Raw genomic sequence first — 21,221 nt, 5'->3', positions numbered from 1 at the left:
GTAGCGTCATTGGGGTTGTGGCTTAGTGGTAAGATAATGTGTGGTGTCATTGAGGTTGTGGCTTAGTGGTAATAGAATGTTTGGCATCATTTGTGTTGTGCCTTATGCTTATTGGTAAGAGAATGTGTGGTACCTTTGGGGTTGTGGCTTAGTGGTAAGAGAATGTTTGGCATCATTGGAGTTGTATCTTATGGCTTAGTGGTAAGAGAATGTGTGGTGCCTCAGGGTTTGTGGCTTAGTGGTTAGAGAATGTGTGGAGTCATTGGGATTGTAGCTTAGTGGTAAGAGAATTTGTGGAGTCATTGGGGTTATGGCTTAATGGTAAGAGAATGTGTGGTACCTTTGGGTTTGTGGCTTAGTGGTAAGAAAATGTGTGGAGTCATTGGGGTTGTGGCTTAGGGCCATATTCAAATATGTGCAAAAAGTCAGTTTCTGCGGAAAAATATCGCGGGTGACTTCATTTCGCCCAGCGAAAACTATTCCCCGCATTCAATTCCAAAGACTTTTTGTCAGTGCGGAAAACCAATGCAATGGACCTTGCAAAAAAAGTTTCGCCTATGAATAGGCGTCGAAAAAAAAAATGCAGGATTGGGGTTTTGGGGTGCAAACTTCGGAAAACCCCCCTGCACCCTTTGGACAGTTTCCAAAGGTAAATGGTGTCAGAAAAAGTTTAAAAATTACTTAAGAACACCCCAAAAAAAACCATTTATTTTGGGGGCGAAAAATTCCAAATTTGGGGGAATTCCAAATTTGGGGGAATCCCAGGTGTTTTTAAGTTTGCTGGTGCTTGCGGAAGGTGGGTTTTTATAGGTTTTTTAAAACTTCACTTTAGCAACTTTAAAATATGCTAACACCCATTTTCGTGTACCCCAAATTTGCTGGGACTACTTACATTCTCCAAAAAAAACTGCTAAATACTATTCTTCATCACTTGTGTTAATGCGCTAATTGGCAGCAATTGTCACAACTTAATTAGCCCAAATACCTTCATTAGGACTAATCAGGGGCATCTATAGTGATCCCCAATGTTAGTGTTTCTTTTGGGGGGTGTCAGGCCGAATTCCCCTTTTTTGACAGGACTTTTTGCCTGTTTCAGTTTCGCCGGGTGCTGTTTTTGTGTCCTTTCTAATTGAATACGGCGAATAGCGGGAGCTCGCCTGACACTTTTCCACATGTAAAACACGCGATGTAAGCAAAAAGTCCGGCATGCGAAAAAGTATCGCTGGTGCGAAACTAATTGAATACGCCCCTTAGTCTAGAAAGGAAAATATGATTGGCGGCATATACAACTCTGATGCCTGCTCATAGCCTGCACAAAGGGATATCCTAAACCCCATGCCTAGCACATATATTCACAATTAAGATGAAATAGTTTCAGGTCTCTATACGTTTAATAAGGGCATACCCTGACTTTTTTACGATATTATGTTCTGCATGAGATTGTCAGAATTGTAATTGAAGTTTTCTTTGTTTCTTTTCGGTGCCTTTAATAGAATATGGATTTACAGCTGACCAGTTCCAGCCCAGATCCTGGCAACTTTGAGAGAGCAGTGTATTACGATGTGCTTGATTGGGACTCTGCCAGCACCTCCCGCCGGAAAATGGATCTGTTCCCAAAGTGGCACTTGCCAGTAAAAATGGCATTCTCGCTATCCCTGGTCATTTTCTTATATACTTTTACCCGAGAAGTTTTGCACCCATTTCTGATGCATAAGAAAAATGAATTCTACAGAATTCCAATTCTGGTGGTAAACAAAGTGTTGCCGGACGTTGCCATCACCCTGTTGACTTTGGTGTATTTGCCTGGAATATTAGCCACAGTCATCCAGCTTTATCGCAGCACAAAGTACAGCAGGTTTCCACAGTGGCTGGACACTTGGATGCTTAGACGGAAGCAGTTTGGACTCCTCAGTTTCTTCTTGGGAGTGATGCATGCGCTCTACAGCTTGTCCTACCCCATGAGGCGGTCTTACAGATACAAGCTCCTGAACTGGGCTTATGAGCAGGTATAGATTACCTATATGTGTGAAAGCCGCATGATAATCTGTAATCAGTGTTCTCCCCAGAATTTTTTTCCAACCGGGTGGCATCAAAAAGTAGCCGGGTTGGGGCCTTTGCAATTATGCGTGCGCCGGGAAAAGGGGTATCTCTCTTACCAATCCAGCCCGACAGGTCTCAGGCTGCTCCCCCACTGACTCTCAGTCGAAAGTGCCCATTATGCAGTGCCCCCTGTATTTGTGCCCTTTATACAGTGCCCCTGTAGTTTTCCCCTTTATGCATTGCCCCCTGTAGTTTAGCTTTGCCCTTATGCGGTGCCCCCAGGCTGAAGTAGTGCCGCTATGTAGTGCCCCCAGACTGTTCCCTTATGTAGTGCCCCAGGCTGGCCCCTTATGCAGTGCCCCCAGGTTTAAATAGTGTCCTTTATGCAGTGCCCCCAGGCTGGCCCCTTATGCAGTGCCCCCAGGTTTAAATAGTGTCCCTTATGCAGTGCCCCCAGGCTTAAATAGTGCCCTTTAGGCAGTGCCCCCAGACTGGTCCTGGCCCTGGTCCCAGCCCCAGCCCAGAACTTACCTTTACTTGCTGGCCGCTCGCGCTCCCACTCCCATTGCCTCGCGCTGACTGGATCAAACTAGATCCAGCAGGCGCGCGGGGCAGGCTCCTCACGTCGTCGGTGATGTGATGACATCACCTGCGCAGTGCATCACTGGTAACGCTGGCCTCTGAAGCGATCAGAGGCTTCTTTAGCCTCCGGTCACTTCAGAGGCCAGCGTTCCACAGCGGGGGTCGGTGGGGGAAAGTGCCGGGTGGCAGGCTGTTTCTGCCGGACGATGTGCCCGCAGAAAACAGCCTGGGGAGAACACTGGTAATGTATGAACTCACCAAGGTAGATGTAAGACTCCGTGCTAGAGTCTACTGCGCAGAACTCAGGGAAACTACTGATTCTGCCACTTGGGTACATCTTTTAGGTCATAGCCCATTCCTAATGTCATTACACTCACCCCTTATGTTACACTGCACCAGTTTTATTCTAAGGGGTGGGGGGGGGGCGGGGCGAGTCAATTTAGTGCAATGAATGTGAAGGATACAATTTGCCATCCTGGAACAGCAAATTGCATCCATCTAGAACTGTAATTAGAGGGCTAAATAACTGGAACATCACTTTCTGATGAAGCCTATTCTTCAAAAGAAGTCAGAAAAATTCCCACTGTAGTCTTTTAAAACTTTGGGGGAGATTTATCAAAGGGTGGTGAGAGCTAAAGTACCAACCTATCAGCTTCTGTCATTTTATAGGCTATGTTTAAAAAATTACAGCCAGGAGCTGATTGGTTGGTACTTTATCTCTCTCCAAACTTTGGGTAATTTCCCCTTTGTTTTAAAACTCTTCCATGTGCAGCAATGTGATCCCCAAACTCTAACAGAGCAGCTGTCAATTTACACTGTCCCCTCTGCATTACCCAGCTGAAGGCTACTGCACAACTCAATCTACCTGATGTGAATATTCTAACTTCTGTGATTATGACCACATTTGTTTTAATATTGTATCATTAAAAGTGTTGCGTTATGTTTGTTTCCCCACCTTTCACTCATCTGAGCCTGATGTGTTACATACAGTAGTTCTGAAGCAAGGAAAAAGAAAACAAGTTTCCCCCAGCACGCTGCAATGGACTAGCAAATGAGATTTACATCCAACATGATAATAGCAATCATCTCGCAGAGATCTCGGTTACATACATTTGTAAACATATGGAAAGCCTCCAGCCACGGCAAGGCGTCTCTGATCTGGAGGTTCCTATGCTACATCATGATAGTGCCTACTTTGGGTAATGCATTTATGTATTTCTAAATTGAGCGTTAACTCACCAGGAGGCACCCAAGGATGCTCCAATATGGCACTGCAAGGGTCAGCAGTGGCAGAACTTCCAGAGACATTGGAGTCACCGGGCACCAGCTGTCAGGAGGGCACTGAGGATCAGGCCCGGCGACAGGAAGGGGTACAAGAGGGCACAGATAAATCTGTCTATAACTTATTGCTTGCACCCTGCTGATCACTGCAGCGGTGCAGGTGGCGGTTATAGATGGATCTTGAAGCCACTGTCTCTTGTCTACAGTCACCACAGGCGGCGGCTTGTGCAATAACGTTTATTTTATTTCCCGCAAGTTGCCGGCGGTGCCTGAAAATTTGCGACGCGGCGCACATGACTTCATGACATCATGCCACACCAATTAAAGGCAGAGAAGCCATGGCGCGAAGAGGAGCAGAGCAGCCAGAAGAAGGTGTCTGTGGGCTGGAGCCAAAGGGTTACTGGAACTGGAGCTGGAGAGACACTATGGGACTTGCAGGAGAGAGACTGAGGGGCTGTTTCGAGACAGAAAGGAGCTTACTGGAGAGACACTGGTGGCTCGAGAGACAGAAGGGGGCTCACTGGAGCTAGAGAGATACTGGAGGGCTGGAGAAGCAGAAGGAGGCTGGCTGAAGTTAGAGAAACACAGAGGGGCTTCAGAGACACTGGGGTACTGGATCAGGCCTGAGCCACACAAGTGGGGGGGTGTGGGTGGGACGAAGGAACCACTGTCTGTTCTGCCTCCGGGCGCCTGGCACGAACTTGCGCCCCTGAGGGTCAGTATACCCTGCAACTACTGATCCCATACCTACCTCTCAGGACAGAGGTAGACAGAATGGCAGTTGCTCAATTAGTTTATTGGTCCATCACAGAGACGCCTTGCCGTGGTTGGAGGCTTACCATATGTTTGCAAAAGTATGTTACTGAGATCTCTGCATTGCTATTATCATGGAGGATGTAAATCTCATTTGCTGGTTCATTGCAATGTGCTATGTCTGGGTTAGCGCCTCCCTTACATGCACCTGTGATGGCCCAATATATTGATGGAGCAACTGCCATTCTGTGTATCAGTATTTCTCAAGTAGTCTGGACAGCTTAGCAGCACACAGCAGCCCAGATGCAGAGATGAAAACTGCATAACTACACTGCAGGTCTCAGCGTCACGTCCCTGGAATTCTGCTGACAGAAGGCCAACACCAAGTGCTAACCTCCTGTCTCTTTACAGAATCGTACAGACATCCTTTACTTTTGTTTATAGCGGAGACATTGTAAACCGTGAATATCTCTCGCTGCTAATTATGTATATATATATATATATATATATATATATATATATATATATATGCACATACACACAGGGTTACTTTTTACTTTTCTGGAAAAACTGTTCAGGAATAGTGGGGGTGGGGGAGGAGAGGAGAGAGAGGAGAAAACACACACACACGTAACTTATCAGAGTAGAGACCAGAGAAAGTTGACATCCCAGTATGTAGCCTGAACCTGTCCACAATAAGCCTAAGGTCACCTGTTCTATATATCTAGCTAGAGGTGTTTGTTTACCAGGTTATAGGTTAGTTAAATACTGAGCCCAAAGAGGATAAGACAAGGAACAGCACTGTGTGTGTGCAGCTTAGGTTATCATTAGGTAAGTATTTACCTGATGATTACAAGGAATCATTATATATGGACTATGGGCCTGATCCATTACGGATCTCAGCTGAGATTACGCATGCAGTTCTGCTAATGGAGACGCCGACTACCACTTTCGCACATCTGTAAGACCTCGCAATCCTGCATATTTATCGGTAACATCGGACCCTCACGCAGAATTACAGCAGGTCTGACCTGTCTCAGTAATTGCAACTTTCATTGCACGCAGTGAGTACTCAAGCTGCGCTGCCCCGCACCCCCTGTATCTAGCTAGTAGTGTGCCTGCCGCCAGTAGTGCAGCTTCAGTGCTGTCCGCCGTATTAAATGGACACTCCAGGCACTCAGCCTGCAGTATGTAGAGCCGCTCGCAGCATCCAAGCAGTTCTACACACTTCTGCCAGCAGCCCCAACCCTTCCCATGACATCACAGAATCAAGGCGGAGCTGACAGAGTGCGTTGGAGAGCACTGCTCCAGTGCTGGTATCCAATGTGGAACTTCAGAAAACTCTTGAGTTTAAAGGACAAGATTACAGCATAGCTCAGGATAATGATCCGCCATAAGATAAATGGCAGTACTCCACTAAGAACCAGAAAGGACTATGTTAATGACAGACTCAAAAGTTGGGAAGCTCATCTGCAAACCAAAGTAATACAGGGCAGAAAGGAAATGAGACTGCAAGCTACCATTTTAGAGGCCAGAGCAGTGTGTGGAGTAATACAATGTTATACCTCAACTAGAGCAGAAACTTCTAAAGATCTTTTCAGAGAACTAGACGGTGGAAACCTTCAGAAACGGGCAAGGAGACACCTAAAGCAAGAGAACATGATGATAGAAACTATCATATGATGGGCAGAGCACAATCTAAAAACCCCCAGAGTACTTCATGAGGTACCCGGTCAGGTAGTCAGAATGTCGGCACCACAATGTCAACAGGTTCTGAATGTCGTCATGGAAGTTAGATCGACAACCAATCTGTCAACATGGTTAAAAAATTTCAACACATTCAAAATGTCGATTTGTATTTTTTTTATGTTAGGGTTAAGCTAAAATAAGAGTAAAAAAAAACATGTCGACATTCTGGTGTTGACGTGTTATATTTCGACATTATGAATGTGTCACCATTTTAATGAAGTCGACATATTGGTTGTCGACCTACCATCCATATCAACATTCTGACTGTCGACATTCTGAACCTGTTGAGATTCTGAATGTCGTCTAGTCATACCACACCCCTTCATGTGTGAAAGGACAATAAAGGTGCCTACACACTTGGCGATATTTTACCCGATGTGGCCGATTCCGACACATCGGAACGACAGAACGTGTAAAATATGCCCAAATCGTGAGTCCCCACTCACGAACATGATGCGATGTGCGTCCCCGCTGGTCGTACATCGCATCGTCACATCTGCTGTGCTGTAGGGCACAGATCTGGCAATCTGGGACACAATGCACTGGAAAAAAGTCACGGATGCACGATGAATCGTTTGAAGATGGACTAGATCGTGCGCAGAGCTGCCGGGGAGGCAGATCGTTAAGTGTGTAGGCACCAGGTGGTAGATTATCTCTGTGAGATTTGGATCCATCCAAGAGAATGGTTACTGCACACAGTGCCAGACCACCCCGGGCCAGATCAAGATTAAAGGTGGGACCCATGGACGGATTGCCGGCATGCAACCCCACCGCCGGTGTGCAGAAAAGGGCATGGTGCTCTGGCTCCTCCCCCTTGCTTGTGGCATCAGGATTTTGTGCTGTAACCATCGGGAAGCGTACGCAGTGCAACTTGGACGCATTAGCAGACTGAAAACATTAACTGCTTGCGTTCCAACATCGCCACTGCGTCCCCCCTCTGAATCCCAGTGTGAGATTCTACTATATACAGTAGGTGTTTATCCCACACAGTCTGCTGTGTGTAACTAACTGTCTGAAGGTTCAACAGATAACAGACCACACTCACATAAGTTACAAATATTTGCCTGAAAACACAATGTAAGAGCAGCGAGTGATACAGTTCGGCGTAAAGTTTTAGCCCTGTATGTTGTTACTGGCTGAAAGCGCGGAATTGAAATGTGAACTGCTCAGAATAAAGCTGCACTTTATTGGTAGGGGGCCCTACAAGTTAATTGCCCTGGGGCCCCCACAAGCCTGAATCCGGCCCTGGTTATTAACAAATAATGTACTAACAAATCATTAACAGATCTAGGGTCCCCCAGGTAAATTTTGATTGCTACAAATCAAATTAAACCAGATTGGAAAAATCCTAATCCCATGACAGAATCAAAAGCAGAGGTCATAGATTATATTTCATCTGTACATAACATCAGATGGGCACAGCGCACGTGGTACGTGCCCTCAAGATCTTTGGCACCTCACATCCTTTCTCTTCTCATTCTGTGAGATGATTTCTCTAATCCATTTTGTAATCCATGGTTTTAGAAGTGGTTTACCCCTGACATGGACTTTCCAGCTATCAAAGAGATGAGCTGTATTAGTAAAATTCTTTTTTGTAGACAATATATTGACGTTTCAGGCAACCCTGGGGCTGATTCAGATATTAAACACACATCTCCAATGTGCAAATGTGCAGGAGCCGCACTGCGCATATGCAGATCTGGGTCTACTGCTAACGGCGATGGGACGGCGACAGCCAGCGTTCCCAAAAAAAGGGGGTGCGGCGGCCCATTTTCTGGACATGCCGAAGCCAGTGGCTGTGTCCTTGGACACATCGTCACTGGCTCCAGCAGCGAGATTTAGCGCGATTACCCAGATGTCGGATGTTCACACTGTTGATGCAATGCTGTACCTTCAGACGAAGCAAGGGATCACAGAAGCCGGCAGAGGACGTCTTTTTAAATAAGATGCCTCCTACAGCTTTTGTACAATTTCGTACAGCTGCCAAAATGGCTCTGACCCATCGAGACATGGACTCCACAAGATCTCTGAAGGTGTCCTGTGGTATCTGGCACCAAGACAGTAGCAGCAGATCCTTAAGTCCTGTAAGTTGCGAGGTGGAGTCTCCATAGCTCAGACTATTTCAAGCAAATCCCACAGTGCTCAATCGGATTGAGATCTGGAGAATTTAGAGGTCAAATCAACACCTTGAACTCTTTGTCATGTTCCTCATACTATTCCTGAACAAGGTTTGCAGAGTGCAAGTGCACATTATCCTGCTGAAAGAGGCCAGAGCCATCAAGGAATACCATCGCCATGAAGGGGTGTACTTGGTCTGCAACAATGTTAAAGTAGGTGATACATGTCATAGTAACATCCACATGAATACCAGGACCCAAGGGTTCCCAGCAGAACATTATCCAGAGCATCACACTGCCTACGCCAGCATGCCTTCTTTCCATAGTGCATCCTGACGCCATCTCTTTCCCAGGTAAGCTACACACACGCACCCGGCATCCACATGATGTAAAAGAAAACGTGATTCATCAGACCAGGCCACCTTCTTCCACTGATTCATGGTCCAGTTCTGTATCTCACATGCTCATTGTAGGTGCTTTTGGCAGTGGACAGGGGTCAGAATGGGGACTCTGTCAGGTGTGCAGCTACGCAGACCTATAAGCAGCAAGCTGTGATGCACTCTGTGTTCTGATACCTTTTCATCATAACCAGCATTCACTTTTTCAGCAATTTGTGCTACAGTAGTTGTGCTGTGGGATAGGACCAGTCGTGCTAGCATTCGATTCCCATGTCTATACATTGAGCCCAGAGAGCAACTCCTTGTGAGCAAGCCAGCAGGCGACACGCGTCAACCAATTTCTCAGCTGTCCGCTCATCTGACTGTCATAATATTTCCCTGTCTCCACCCTTAAACTGGATTATCAAACCAGCTCTGCATTAGAGGGAGCAGCCCGGCGGGCTGATTGCAGCCATATACGGATTACCGCTACGACAAGGGATAAGTATCGGGGAGCAGCGGACAGTGGCAACTTCTTTCACCCAGCACACTTAGTATCCACAGGCAGGTCCTCCTCAAGGTAATATCCATTACTTCTTTCTGGTGGTGGTCTCTCTGATTTGGGCGCATTTGTCCCCTGCAATACAGAGTTTATTAGGGGCCATCTAACACCCAGGGCGAATTTGATCCCTGCAATGTCAATGGCATCAGTGATCATCCAACACCCGATACAGATCCTTAACACACCACCACTGTACTTTATTTTCTAAAGACATTAGTCATCCTACTCTCTCATCTCCTGTCCTATACTTTTCATGTATGACTGGCGAAAGCAGAGGTGGGGGACACTGACGTGCCTGACTTTACTTATTTTATCTGTGTAATTAACCTGCCTGTCTAATAAGAAATAATAATTGAAGTTGATCACCTCTGGATTAATGAGACTAAGCAAGCAGGTGTGGCAATCTGCTCATTAAACAATTAATTGCATAAATATTATTCAATTGCTGCTATAGGATTGTGCAACAATATAGCAATAGAATGATGTATTATTTTCAAAACAATGTGTTTTCCTTTTCCTAAAAAGAAACTATTACTGCAGAATTAAACCTGTTCTACAACACAGGACACGTGAATAAAGGGAATATCTATTACCAAGGTGTCACACAGTGCTGCTTCAAGGGACTGGTGAATATCCTTTGTAGGACTATGCAATTAGCATTGGGTGAAGTTAGTGATACAGTAATGAATAGATGTAACTTCACTGGAAGGCATGTTACTGTGTAATGTAGATTTATTGTGAGAAACATCAAATGATAATGATCAGCACGCCTAGATATTGAACATATGCCTTATAACTATAATACTTGGAATATATGCTGTTTTGGATGAATGGTTACTCTTGCTTTATGGGATGCATGCAGACCAAGAAAACTATCTGACTTTATAACTATTCAAATATAATGAATACGTGTTATGTTATTCATTTCTAACATTTTTAGGAAGTTACAGTATGTTGCAACACAGAACAAATGCAACTTGATATAATATTAATTCTGTACAGAGGTGATGACTATGATACTATATGGATAGTAACATATAGTGTGGTCGGGGATGAATTACTACAAAGATTGTGTAATGTACACGTATCCAAGATTGAAGTTTGACCATTTAATCATATATATGTTTTTTGAATATATATTTTTTTATATTTTCGCCTTTTTAAAAGGTATTTTTGTATTTTAATAATACACTTGATACTTATTATTTTACAAGGGTACATATTAAAAGTTAAGTATTAATAGATATAACCATATCATAGAACTACTGTACTAAAGCGTGCCCCCACAAAGGAATTTCTCTTCATTCTGCCTGTGCAGAATCCAATTGTATTTTGCCCATGAACCTGTCGCTGGTGCTCTGGTTTTGGAGATGCTCTGACCCAGTCGTCTAGCCATCACAATTTGGCCCTTGTAAAAGTCGTTTAGATCCTAAAGGGGCCTATCCATTACACGACTTTGTGAACAATCCGACCAAAACCAGGAGGTTTTGGTCGCATTGTTCACAAAGTCGTGTAATGGATAGCCGGCAAGGACCAGCGATGTGCGTGCACGATGGGTCCCTGCCGACCCCGACTATCTACGGAACATGCTGGTCAACTGGACGACGCTCATCAGGTTCCCCATGTTCCGAGATAGGAGGTCGGGATCCTGCACTGAAAGACGTTCAGTGAACACTGTTCAGTGCGGGCACCGCACCGTGCGACCTGAAGGTCTGAACGCTAGACATTCAGTCTTTCAGGTTGCCTAGTGGATAGGCACATTTACAATTTTCTACTGCTCCAATACATCAACTACAAGTACAGAGTGTTCACTTGCTGCCTAATATATCCCATCCCTTGACAGGTGCCATTGTAACAACAGAATTGTTGGTATTCACTTCACCTGTCATGTTATGGCCGATTGGTGTGTGTGTGTATTTATATATTTATATAGAAAAAACATATTATTAAAAAAAGCCATCATCAAAAAAATAGTCATTAGTACTCATCCAAAACTGGAAACTTCAGATAGTGTAACAAGAGATGAGAACCGGCCATCTCCATGGGATGGCCGGTTCTCATCTCTTGTTACACTATCTGAAGTTTCCAATTTTGGATGAGTACTAATGACTATTTTTTTGATGATGGCTTTTCTTAATAATGTTTTTTCTATTAAAAATTCAGTATGCTTGATTGATTTATACATGGTGGTGTGCTGGTTCCTTTAGTTTATCCTGGTGGGTAAGCTTCTGGTTTTGTTGCTGGACTTATGATTACCTGGCGCCCACAAACATTTATTTAAAAGTGTGTGCGACCTGAAACTTGGATCTATATATATATATATATATATATATATATATATATATATATATATATATATATATAAGAAATATCTGTGAATTTCTCAGATGAAGGCACTCACTTAAAAATTATTGATTTTATTGAGACATTTTTCTTCAAAAAACTTTTAGACGTTAAAGTCAGACACCATATTTGGTTGTGTCGACGTTTCGGTCCAATTTATGACCTTTTTCAAGACTAGTGTCTTTCAAATCACAAGTTTATAGATCTACAAATGAATAAACAAAAAAACATAATAAGTGAAATGGTGACAATGTCTATCTGGCCCCATCCTACAAGATAATGAGCAAATAATCATTACCTATAAAGAACAAATGAAGATATATGCAAATATAAATGCAAATATAAATGTACATGTATATACCCATATATGTGAACACATGCATACATGGTCATGCAAGCACCTGATGTGAATCTGATAATACATGATAATAATAAGCATGGTCAGTGACTCTGACCTCTGCTGCTTCCGGAGCTCTGAGCTCCATGTGTGCGCTGTGCAGGTTGCTGTTGATGCTGCCACTATGAAGGATAAGGTAATGTGTGTCCTGCATTCCATTCAGTTACTAATATCAGTATTGTTGTGCTCAATATTGAGTCTGTTTAAATGATATATTGCTAGTATATACACTTTAGTTTACATGCTTTGGTTTTAAGCAGCCTGGGTTCAAGCATATGAGCCACAGTATATTGTAAAATGTTCATATTATCATTAGGACTGACATTGTACCCTCAGTTTATATAAGATGTTGCTCTATGATATATACTAGTTTGATGATATTGGTATAAGTGTATACTTATGTGTTTTCTATTTATATACTGTCTGATATTGTTTGGAATTGCTTTAGATAGTTATGCACTCTGGGTGCTTTGTCATATAAGATGGTGTTTATTTGTTTGGCACACATATATGTGTGTTTGAATATATGAACACCTGTTTGGTAGATATATAGGTTCATGTATTTTCAGATTCACATCAGGTGCTTGCATGACCATGTATGCATGTGTTCACATATATGGGTATATACATGTACATTTATATTTGCATATATCTTCATTTGTTCTTTATAGGTGATGTTAACACGTCCATATCCTCATTGTGCCAGGCAGCGATTCTGATACAGTATGTTGAACATACATATGATTTCGACGTATGTAATGATTATTTGCTCATTATCTTGTAGGATGGGGCCAGATAGACATTGTCACCATTTCACTTATTATGTTTTTTTGTTTATTCATTTGTAGATCTATAAACTTGTGATTTGAAAGACACTAGTCTTGAAAAAGGTCATAAATTGGACCGAAACGTCGACACAACCAAATATGGTGTCTGACTTTAACGTCTAAAAGTTTTTTGAAGAAAAATGTCTCAATAAAATCAATAATTTTTAAGTGAGTGCCTTCATCTGAGAAATTCACAGATATTTCTTATATTTTGGAACCCAAGGGTTTGGAGAGCACCCTGAACACATAACTTTTTAAGGTGTGAGTGCAGTAAATTGGACTATATATATATATATATATATATATATATATATATATATATATATATATATATATACATACATACATACATACATATATATATACATACATACATACATATATATACATACATACATATACATACATACATACATACATACAGTAGTGGCCAAAATTGCGGACACTTTTTGAAATGTTACTGTTTTTCAACTTCGAATGCTTGTAAAAACTGTTACACTTCATGCAGTGCAATGATTCATATATCAAATGAAAGGAAATGTAATGCTGAATTCAACACAATAAACAGAGGTCAAATATTTGCATTCCAAGGGAAGTTGTGCAGTGAAAACAACACTTAGGGTGAAAATCCCTGTGTACTTATGATGTTACTGTCCTATCAGTATTTTGTTGGGTATCCTTTATTTTTCAAGACAGCAGCACAGCGACGTGGCATTGAGTCAACCAATGTTTGGAGCTCTTCCTTCTTTATTATGTGGTGCCATGAGACAATCATAGCCTCAATTAATTGTCTTTTATTGGATGGACGCCTCAGATGTACCAGTGTTTTCAAACAGAACCACAAATGTTCTATGGGGTTCAGGTCTGGGCTGTTTCCTGGCCATCCCAGCACCTGTATGTCATTCTCCGTGAACCACTGTTTGCATATCCGTGCAGTGTGGCAGAGAGTTGGATCCTGCTGGAAAAAAAATGGGACATTAACTGGAAAAAGATCCCTGATAAAAGATAGAAGTTTTGGTTGTAGGATGGTGTCAATGTACTCTCTGCTGTTCAGTGTGCCATCTGACATAAAGACGGCCTACAGCATCTGCTGTCATACATGCCCAGATCATAACACTTGTAGGATTCTTTGTTGTCGCTTGAATGCAATCTGGATGTACTTCTTCCCCGATGCGACATCACATATTTTCTCCCATCGCTACCAAATATCGATATTTTAGTTTCGTCACTCCATATCACTTGTTTCCACTGACCTTCTGTCCATGCAATGTGTTCTTTTGCCAACTGTATTCATTTCTGCCGCTGCTTTTTATTCAGCAATGGCTTTTTTCGGGGAATCCTACCTTTTAGGCCAACCTCCGTTAGTCTTCTCTGTACCGTTCTTGCACAGACAAAAACACCAGTTGCACTCAGTTCACTACTAATGGCCGCAGATGACATCCATCTGTCCCTGACACAAATTCGTTTTATTCTCCTATCATCAATAGCTGTTGTGCACTTTTTCCGGCCTTTTCCTTCTTAATTTTGTATAGATTGTGTTTCCATATAGCGTAAACAAAACTTTCCTACTCCTGATGTTGTCACATTCCCACCAACTTCTCTTGCTATTGCTGCACACAAAAGACCATTTTCACGTAACGCGACAATCCTGGATCTCTTCCTGGGTGACCAGTCACCACTTTGCCTGGACAACATTGTGTAAATTATTTCTTACACCGTCAATAGCACTAAACAATATACACAAACATCCAGCCGTAATTGCACTTCAGTAACCAACTTTATTCTGCAAAATGAAACAGCCAAACTGACCTTTCCCACCTTTGTACATGACCTTGCACCTGCTCATAAACGACAGCGGATTGGTCCTCAGAACGACGATTCTGATTGGCTGGTAGAAGCTGTTATTACAATCCGCTTCTTGAATCTCACGCATCTGTGCTTCTTTGACTGAAAGTAGTATAACTTCCCTTGTAATGCAAATATTTGACCTCTGTTTATTGTGTTGTATTCAGCATTAAATTTCCTTTCATTTGATACATGAATCATTGCACTGCGTGAAGTGAAAGTTTTTATAAGCATTCAAAGTTGAAAAACATTATTTTCAAAATGTGTCCGCAATTTTGGCCACCAGTGTGTATGTGTGTGTGTGTCTATATATATATATAATTATATATATATATTATATACAGATCTGCCCAGCTACCTAGTTGTCCATTGTGCAGTGAATCGCGCTAGGTGTGGCTCGAGATGGACTGCCGCGATTGGAGACGTGCATTCGCGTCTCCATAGGCTATAATGGGAGACGCACACTCCCACAGTCGGGGATGCGCTTTTGAGTCTCCACTCCATAGGCTTGAATGAAGACGCACTCCTGCGATTGGGGACGCGCCATAGCATGGCGCAATTTGCAGGCATGTTTGTGTTGCCATCAGCCACAATGAACGTGGGCGTATCTGTATAAACACACAAGCACATATACAGGCCCTGATACAGAGTTGTATGTAAATCAGGCCTATGTTGCTCCTGAGATACGAGCACAGATAATATACATTATACATGTATGTAACGTTATGCCCACCCCTCATCTACAGGCATGGTTTGGTACCAGTCATCATCATTAGAGCCCTGTTACAGATCATGTGCAGGGCACCATTAGTCAACACATGCTCAGCTAACAGGCCTACACTCCACTCTCCATCAGCCTCACAGTTTCGGTGCCTAGCTATTGTATCTCTTCTCTAGATAAATGATTGCATAAAAGCGGCGTACATTTGTTTTATTGTTGGAATAAACGTCTGTACATTGTGTTGTTTGTGTGGTTTCTCCCCGTACTGTGCTGCAGAATTATAAGTACTGTAGGTCTGTTTTGACTAATTAGCTGATACTGTATCTGTAGAGAGAGCCCGGGGCAGACACACACGTAATATGAAGCAGTAAAACAGCGGAAACTGTTACCTTGGGGTATTTTTAGTTGCAACACCGATTACAGAACTTTGTCCTTTATTTAAAATAATTGCGTAATCAAAAGTAAAATGTTCACAATTAAAGTGCATTAAGTTCAAGGCGGTTTAATAATATCTTAGGAATGTATTCTTATTATGATTATTATGGTTGTTTTTATAGGTGAAACAACAAAAAGAAAATAGCTGGGTTGAACATGATGTATGGCGAATGGAGATTTATGTGTGTCTAGGAATTATAGCACTCGCCATTCTAGCCATACTGGCTGTCGCTTCAGTTCCTTCTGTCGGAAACGCTTTGTCCTGGCGGGAGTATCGCTTCATCCAGGTACTGTGAATCACACCTTTCTAGGTTTTATTAACCTTGTCATAAGCTGAAGGTAAAGCATTGGCTTCAAGGGTACATAGTGTTCCGAATCCTTTAAGAGGAATTGCTTCTCTCCAAGCTGTCACTAGGGAGGAACTTCATAAGGCTTCATAATAGCATTCATTTTCTGAGTGTGGCTGTCTCTGTGGCGCTTCACATGCTGACCAAAAACCCCAAATGTACACCGATGCAACCCAAACAGGATCTAAAAGTAAGATTTTAAAGTGATGTTGGCAGCATGTTTTAACGTGTATACTGGCACTTATGGTGCCACAAGTGTGCAATATAATTGGTGCCTCCATCATTAGTTAATATGTCCCTAATTAGCAATAATAAAAATAAAAATATTGCTATACCAGTCTTTGGCCTTTCCAACCCACTTCAAATTGACGATTTGCATTTTAAACTTTCAAACCACACTATATTAAATCAATGGGAAAAATATTATTGGCCTCATTTTCTAATTGACAAATAATGTTGGTTACTAGATATTTTAAAAAAAAATATCATATTGTCCCCATGATTAAAATGTTGGGTTTTTTTTTTGTTTATTATTAATTTGCCCTAAAAAAAAAATCATTACATTATTGTGCTCCATAAATATATTTATTAATTGTTTGGGACCCAAAATTAAGTGTTAATTAGTGAAGCTGTAATATATATTATGTTTTACATGCAGTTCGGACAATCTCATTAGCTAGAGGCACCAATTTTGTTCAGCCTTTTGTTTTTGTTTAGGCATGTTTGCCGGCAGCTTATTACATCCAATGATTTGTATCCAGAACACTGGAAAAAATCAGGCTGGCGAGTATCTGCTTGAAAATCAGTTTTCTGGCTATTTTTTTCGCTAATTCTGCGGTTTCTAACTCACCCAGGAAAACCAACTCACTACGGAAAACCAACGATTTGACCAAATATCATTCAATTACATTTCCCTCTCTGTCTTAGCTGGACGGGGTGTGGATTTGTGTACAAAGGGAAGTTCTAGTTTTTGTGGCTCAAACTTTCGTCTCACCAGCCTTTCATCCACGTGTGCATGACGGTGAAGTGTTATCTACTTAGCCACAGTCTGATGTAGTGGCACAGTGTGAGAAAATTTCCCACTGCCAGCAACCAAGCCATGATAATGAAGGCGCTCCCTGTACAGTCACTTCTCTCAATTAGAAGCTTTTCACTCCATTTTGCCTGCTTGTTCAGAGTGGTCTGATTCTTTGCCCGATTGATCTTTTAGAGTAGATATAAAGCATAATAACAAGACATATGGCAGTGTGAGCCCTACTCAATCTAGAGACAGTAGGCGCTATTGGGACACGTGGACATGGCAGGTGGACAGTGCAGATGGAGAATTTGGGAATGGTCTAGGAGTGGTACAGTAGTGAAGAGTCAGGTAGAGTAAGGCAGGGAGTTCCATAGGTGGGGAGCAGCGCTGGAAAGTCTTGGAGGGGAGAGTGAGAGTCGTAAATGAGGGGGGAGGAGATGCCGAGCTACGGTGTATCTAGTGATGAGGTCAGAGGTGTATGGAGGGGGGAGGAGATGCCGAGCTACGGTGTATCTAGTGATGAGGTCAGGGGTGTATGGAGGGGGGAGGAGATGCCGAGCTACGGTGTATCTAGTGATGAGGTCAGAGGTGTATGGAGGGGGGAGGAGATGCCGAGCTACGGTGTATCTAGTGATGAGGTCAGGGGTGTATGGAGGGGGGAGGAGATGCCGAGCTACGGTGTATCTAGTGATGAAGTCAGAGGTGTATGGAAGGGAAAGGTGGGTGAGAGCATCCTACGCAGATAACACACTACACCTTACGCTTAAAGAGGCAGAATGGGGCGGTAACCTATGGGTGAGCTTAGGCCAAGTACAGTAAGAGCACTCATGTAATTGCAGCACAATTAGGGGTGGAAGATTAGCACAGACCTATACAGTGTAACAATAAGTCAATTATTTTGTAAATCTACCCTTTCCTCCTAAAAGTAAAAAAGGTGGTCTAAGCACCATAGATGGGCCAAGATACTGGTTAAGGGGGTTGACGGACAGTGTGAGATCCCCAAGCAAATACCACAAACAGCACCATGCTCAGCGAGTGTCGCCCCCCCCCCCTCCATGTCATAGTGTGATTTAGCCCCCTCTGTTCATGTGAGGCTGAATTCCCTAGAGGACTTGGGCCGGCACATAAAATGCACCGCCGTATGTAGAAAGAAATGCCCCTCATGCTGATAGTACAGGGGTTTCTCCCAACACCCCTGACAAGAGAGAGTTCATCATTATTAAACATTTATATGAGTGGTACTACTGATCCCAGCAACCCCTAGCAGCCATAAACTGTTTCGATATGCTGAAACTATAGAACTGTAAGTTCCAGCATAACCATGGCTGCATTAGCATACTGGTGCTTATACCACTACAAGTGCCAACAAGCCCTGGCATCAGTGGCTTCATGGATCTGTGTTGCCACATAGGAAAATACCATAAAAAGTATAAACACATACACGGTAACAAAAATCCTTTCATCAAATTAAATACTACTCCGATCCTTTGTTTACCACTTTATTAGGGTCCCATTTGATACTAGCGGCATATTTTGTTTAATATCGCACTGATGCTAACAAATATGCCGTTGGTATTCAACATTACTTACCCCTCCAGTGAAGTCCAGCGTTGTCCCCCTCCTCAACGGCGTCCTCCGCTGCCAGCGACGGGCTGCTCTGTCATGCGCAGTGTCCAGTCTGCACATGCGTATGATTCTCTCACCCAGCGGGGGCTCGGCATTGCCTGATGGCGTAGGCGAAGCAGTGACAAATAGCGGTAATCTTCGTTAACCACTTTTAGTTGAATACTGAAAGGAAGTGATGTATCATTGTTAAATGGGGTCCTTAATTCCAGAAATCACCTTCTTTCTTCTTTCAGTTCCTCATAATCCATAGGCTACTGTACAATAAAAAAAAACCTAGGCAAACTTGTACTGTGCAGTTATACTTCATCTTACATAATATTTCAAATGATTTTGCCTACAGTAGACCAAGCCATTAAAGTATTTGGCCTAAGTATGTAAACAGGGAACGCCTAACTGCCGTACTTTCATAAGGGAATGAATGGTTTAAACAACTCAATGTCACAGCTTGTCTAATGTTCGATCACTCATGTCAAAGTGGTGCCAGTTTTCCAAAATAAAAAAAAAAGAATTTTATAGTGTATTTGTGTGAAACCCCTGGTTTTCAGATTTACTATCAGGCAAATACTGGTTTCCAATGATCTATCCCTTTGTGATCTGACGAACCTGTGTTTTTAACACATACATTTTAGGCGGCGACGCTTTGTACGTCCAATAGCCTCTGTCTAGTTTACTTGTTGATGATGTCTGTCAGATGATCTGTGCTCTCTAGCTACATGTATAGGCTAGATTCATAATACTTATGCCTATGCATTTTCTTTTTACCCGCTGCTTAGAACACTGCACTGTTTTGTAATGAGCCCAGTCCATAAGAAACAGCATTGCGGTCTGCCGTAAGCCGCTTTAAAAAAAAAAATGCATCTTGATTTGTATCAAATGATTTGGAAATCGCACATAAAGACTTTCTTTAACTTGTGGTTTGGGAAAAAACGCATTTTACCTAAGTATTCAAAGAGATGATCAAAAAAATATCGGCATATCGAACTATTCTGAATTGGGCCCATTGTCCGATTACATATATATATATATATATATATATATATATATTAAATTATCTGTCATTCCAAATGTGATTATCTTGTTATGGGAACCTACAAAAAACACTTCTCCTTTTGATAACAATGATTAAAGTAGTTTAGGAGATTTTATGAGCATTAAAGTTGGCTCTAATGAATGGTGTATTTAAATCCCCAACACTTCCTTCATATTCTAATGGTCCTCATAGAGGGTGTGGTGTTCTCTGATCTATTTCCAAGACCTAAATCACAAGTACTTTTTATTACATGTCAGCAAGGTAATATTTATTACAGGTTGTGTGCCAGCTAGTTATAATACAGACATTTACTGAGACATGAGAGATAAATGTCATTACTTCCTCGCAAAAGCAGAATATTGGTCCAGCCTGCAGAATGGCAGCCTGCCCTCTGTATAGGTGACAGTTTATGCTTTAATAGGCTTTCCAGGTTTCATGCTAAATCACCTTTCTTTTTATCTTCACAGAGCAAGATGGGCTATGTAGCCCTGTTCCTGAGCACAGTACACACTCTCGTATTTGCCTGGAATAAATGGGTGGATATCAACCAGTTTATATGGTACACACCACCCACATTCATGTTAGTGTCGGTCCTTCCCCTCGTCGTCCTGATCTGCAAAGTGATACTACTGCTGCCGTGCTTCAGCAAGAGAATCCAGAGGATCAGGTGTGGGTGGGAGGCAGACCAAAAAATGGCCAACAAATGCATGCTTACACACTTGTAATATTTATTTTAAATATAACATTCATAATCTGGTGTGTGCTTGTTTTATTTGTATGTGTGAACCAACGCATTTTACATTGTACAGGCAAACATCACACTAATTGGCACTCAGTGTTTCTCCCTCTGCGCCGTTCCGCAAAATAGCTGCATTGCGTAACAGGGGCAGTGGTATGATGCCGCAAATCAAAACGCCACAGCCCCCTCACGTGTATTCTCCCTCTCGTATCTCCTGGAGGCGAGATAAGAAAAATAGGCAAGCATAGTATAAACCATATTGTGATATGTATAGACTGGGGCGTAGCTCCACCTATGGGGGATTGGGACATCTACATCAGTATGTTTTTAAATAGAAAGTAAGCTCACTGTTGAACATTCTATGATGATGCTTATAATGATATTATTATAATTTATGTATAATGAGCTGACATATTACTCAGCTTTGTATAT

General features: G+C 42.4%; 1 protein-coding gene and 1 long non-coding RNA gene across 3 annotated transcripts in view; both read left to right on the top strand.

The window, feature by feature from the left end:
* STEAP1 (STEAP family member 1) overlaps positions 1-20,799 on the top strand; it is a 51,469-nt gene extending 30,670 nt beyond the window's left edge. For both annotated transcript variants that reach the window (XM_088478653.1, XM_088478654.1), the window contains 3 exons: positions 1,494-2,006; positions 16,152-16,316; positions 20,518-20,799. In XM_088478653.1, the coding sequence (XP_088334779.1) occupies positions 1,494-2,006; positions 16,152-16,316; positions 20,518-20,775 (936 nt within the window). In that variant the 3' untranslated portion in view covers positions 20,776-20,799. The remainder of the gene's footprint in view (positions 1-1,493; positions 2,007-16,151; positions 16,317-20,517) is intronic.
* On the top strand, positions 12,274-13,257 carry LOC148517473 (uncharacterized). The gene is made up of 3 exons (XR_015879289.1): positions 12,274-12,337; positions 12,873-12,952; positions 13,050-13,257. It is a non-coding gene; the product is annotated as an uncharacterized LOC148517473 (long non-coding RNA).
* Positions 20,800-21,221: the final 422 nt, after the last annotated feature.

This window comes from Taudactylus pleione, unplaced genomic scaffold (genome assembly GCF_031769625.1).
Source record: "Taudactylus pleione unplaced genomic scaffold, aTauple2 ptg000216l, whole genome shotgun sequence".
In the NCBI taxonomy this organism is placed as follows: Eukaryota; Metazoa; Chordata; class Amphibia; order Anura; family Myobatrachidae; genus Taudactylus; species Taudactylus pleione.
This window is presented reverse-complemented; position numbering and strand designations above follow the sequence as displayed.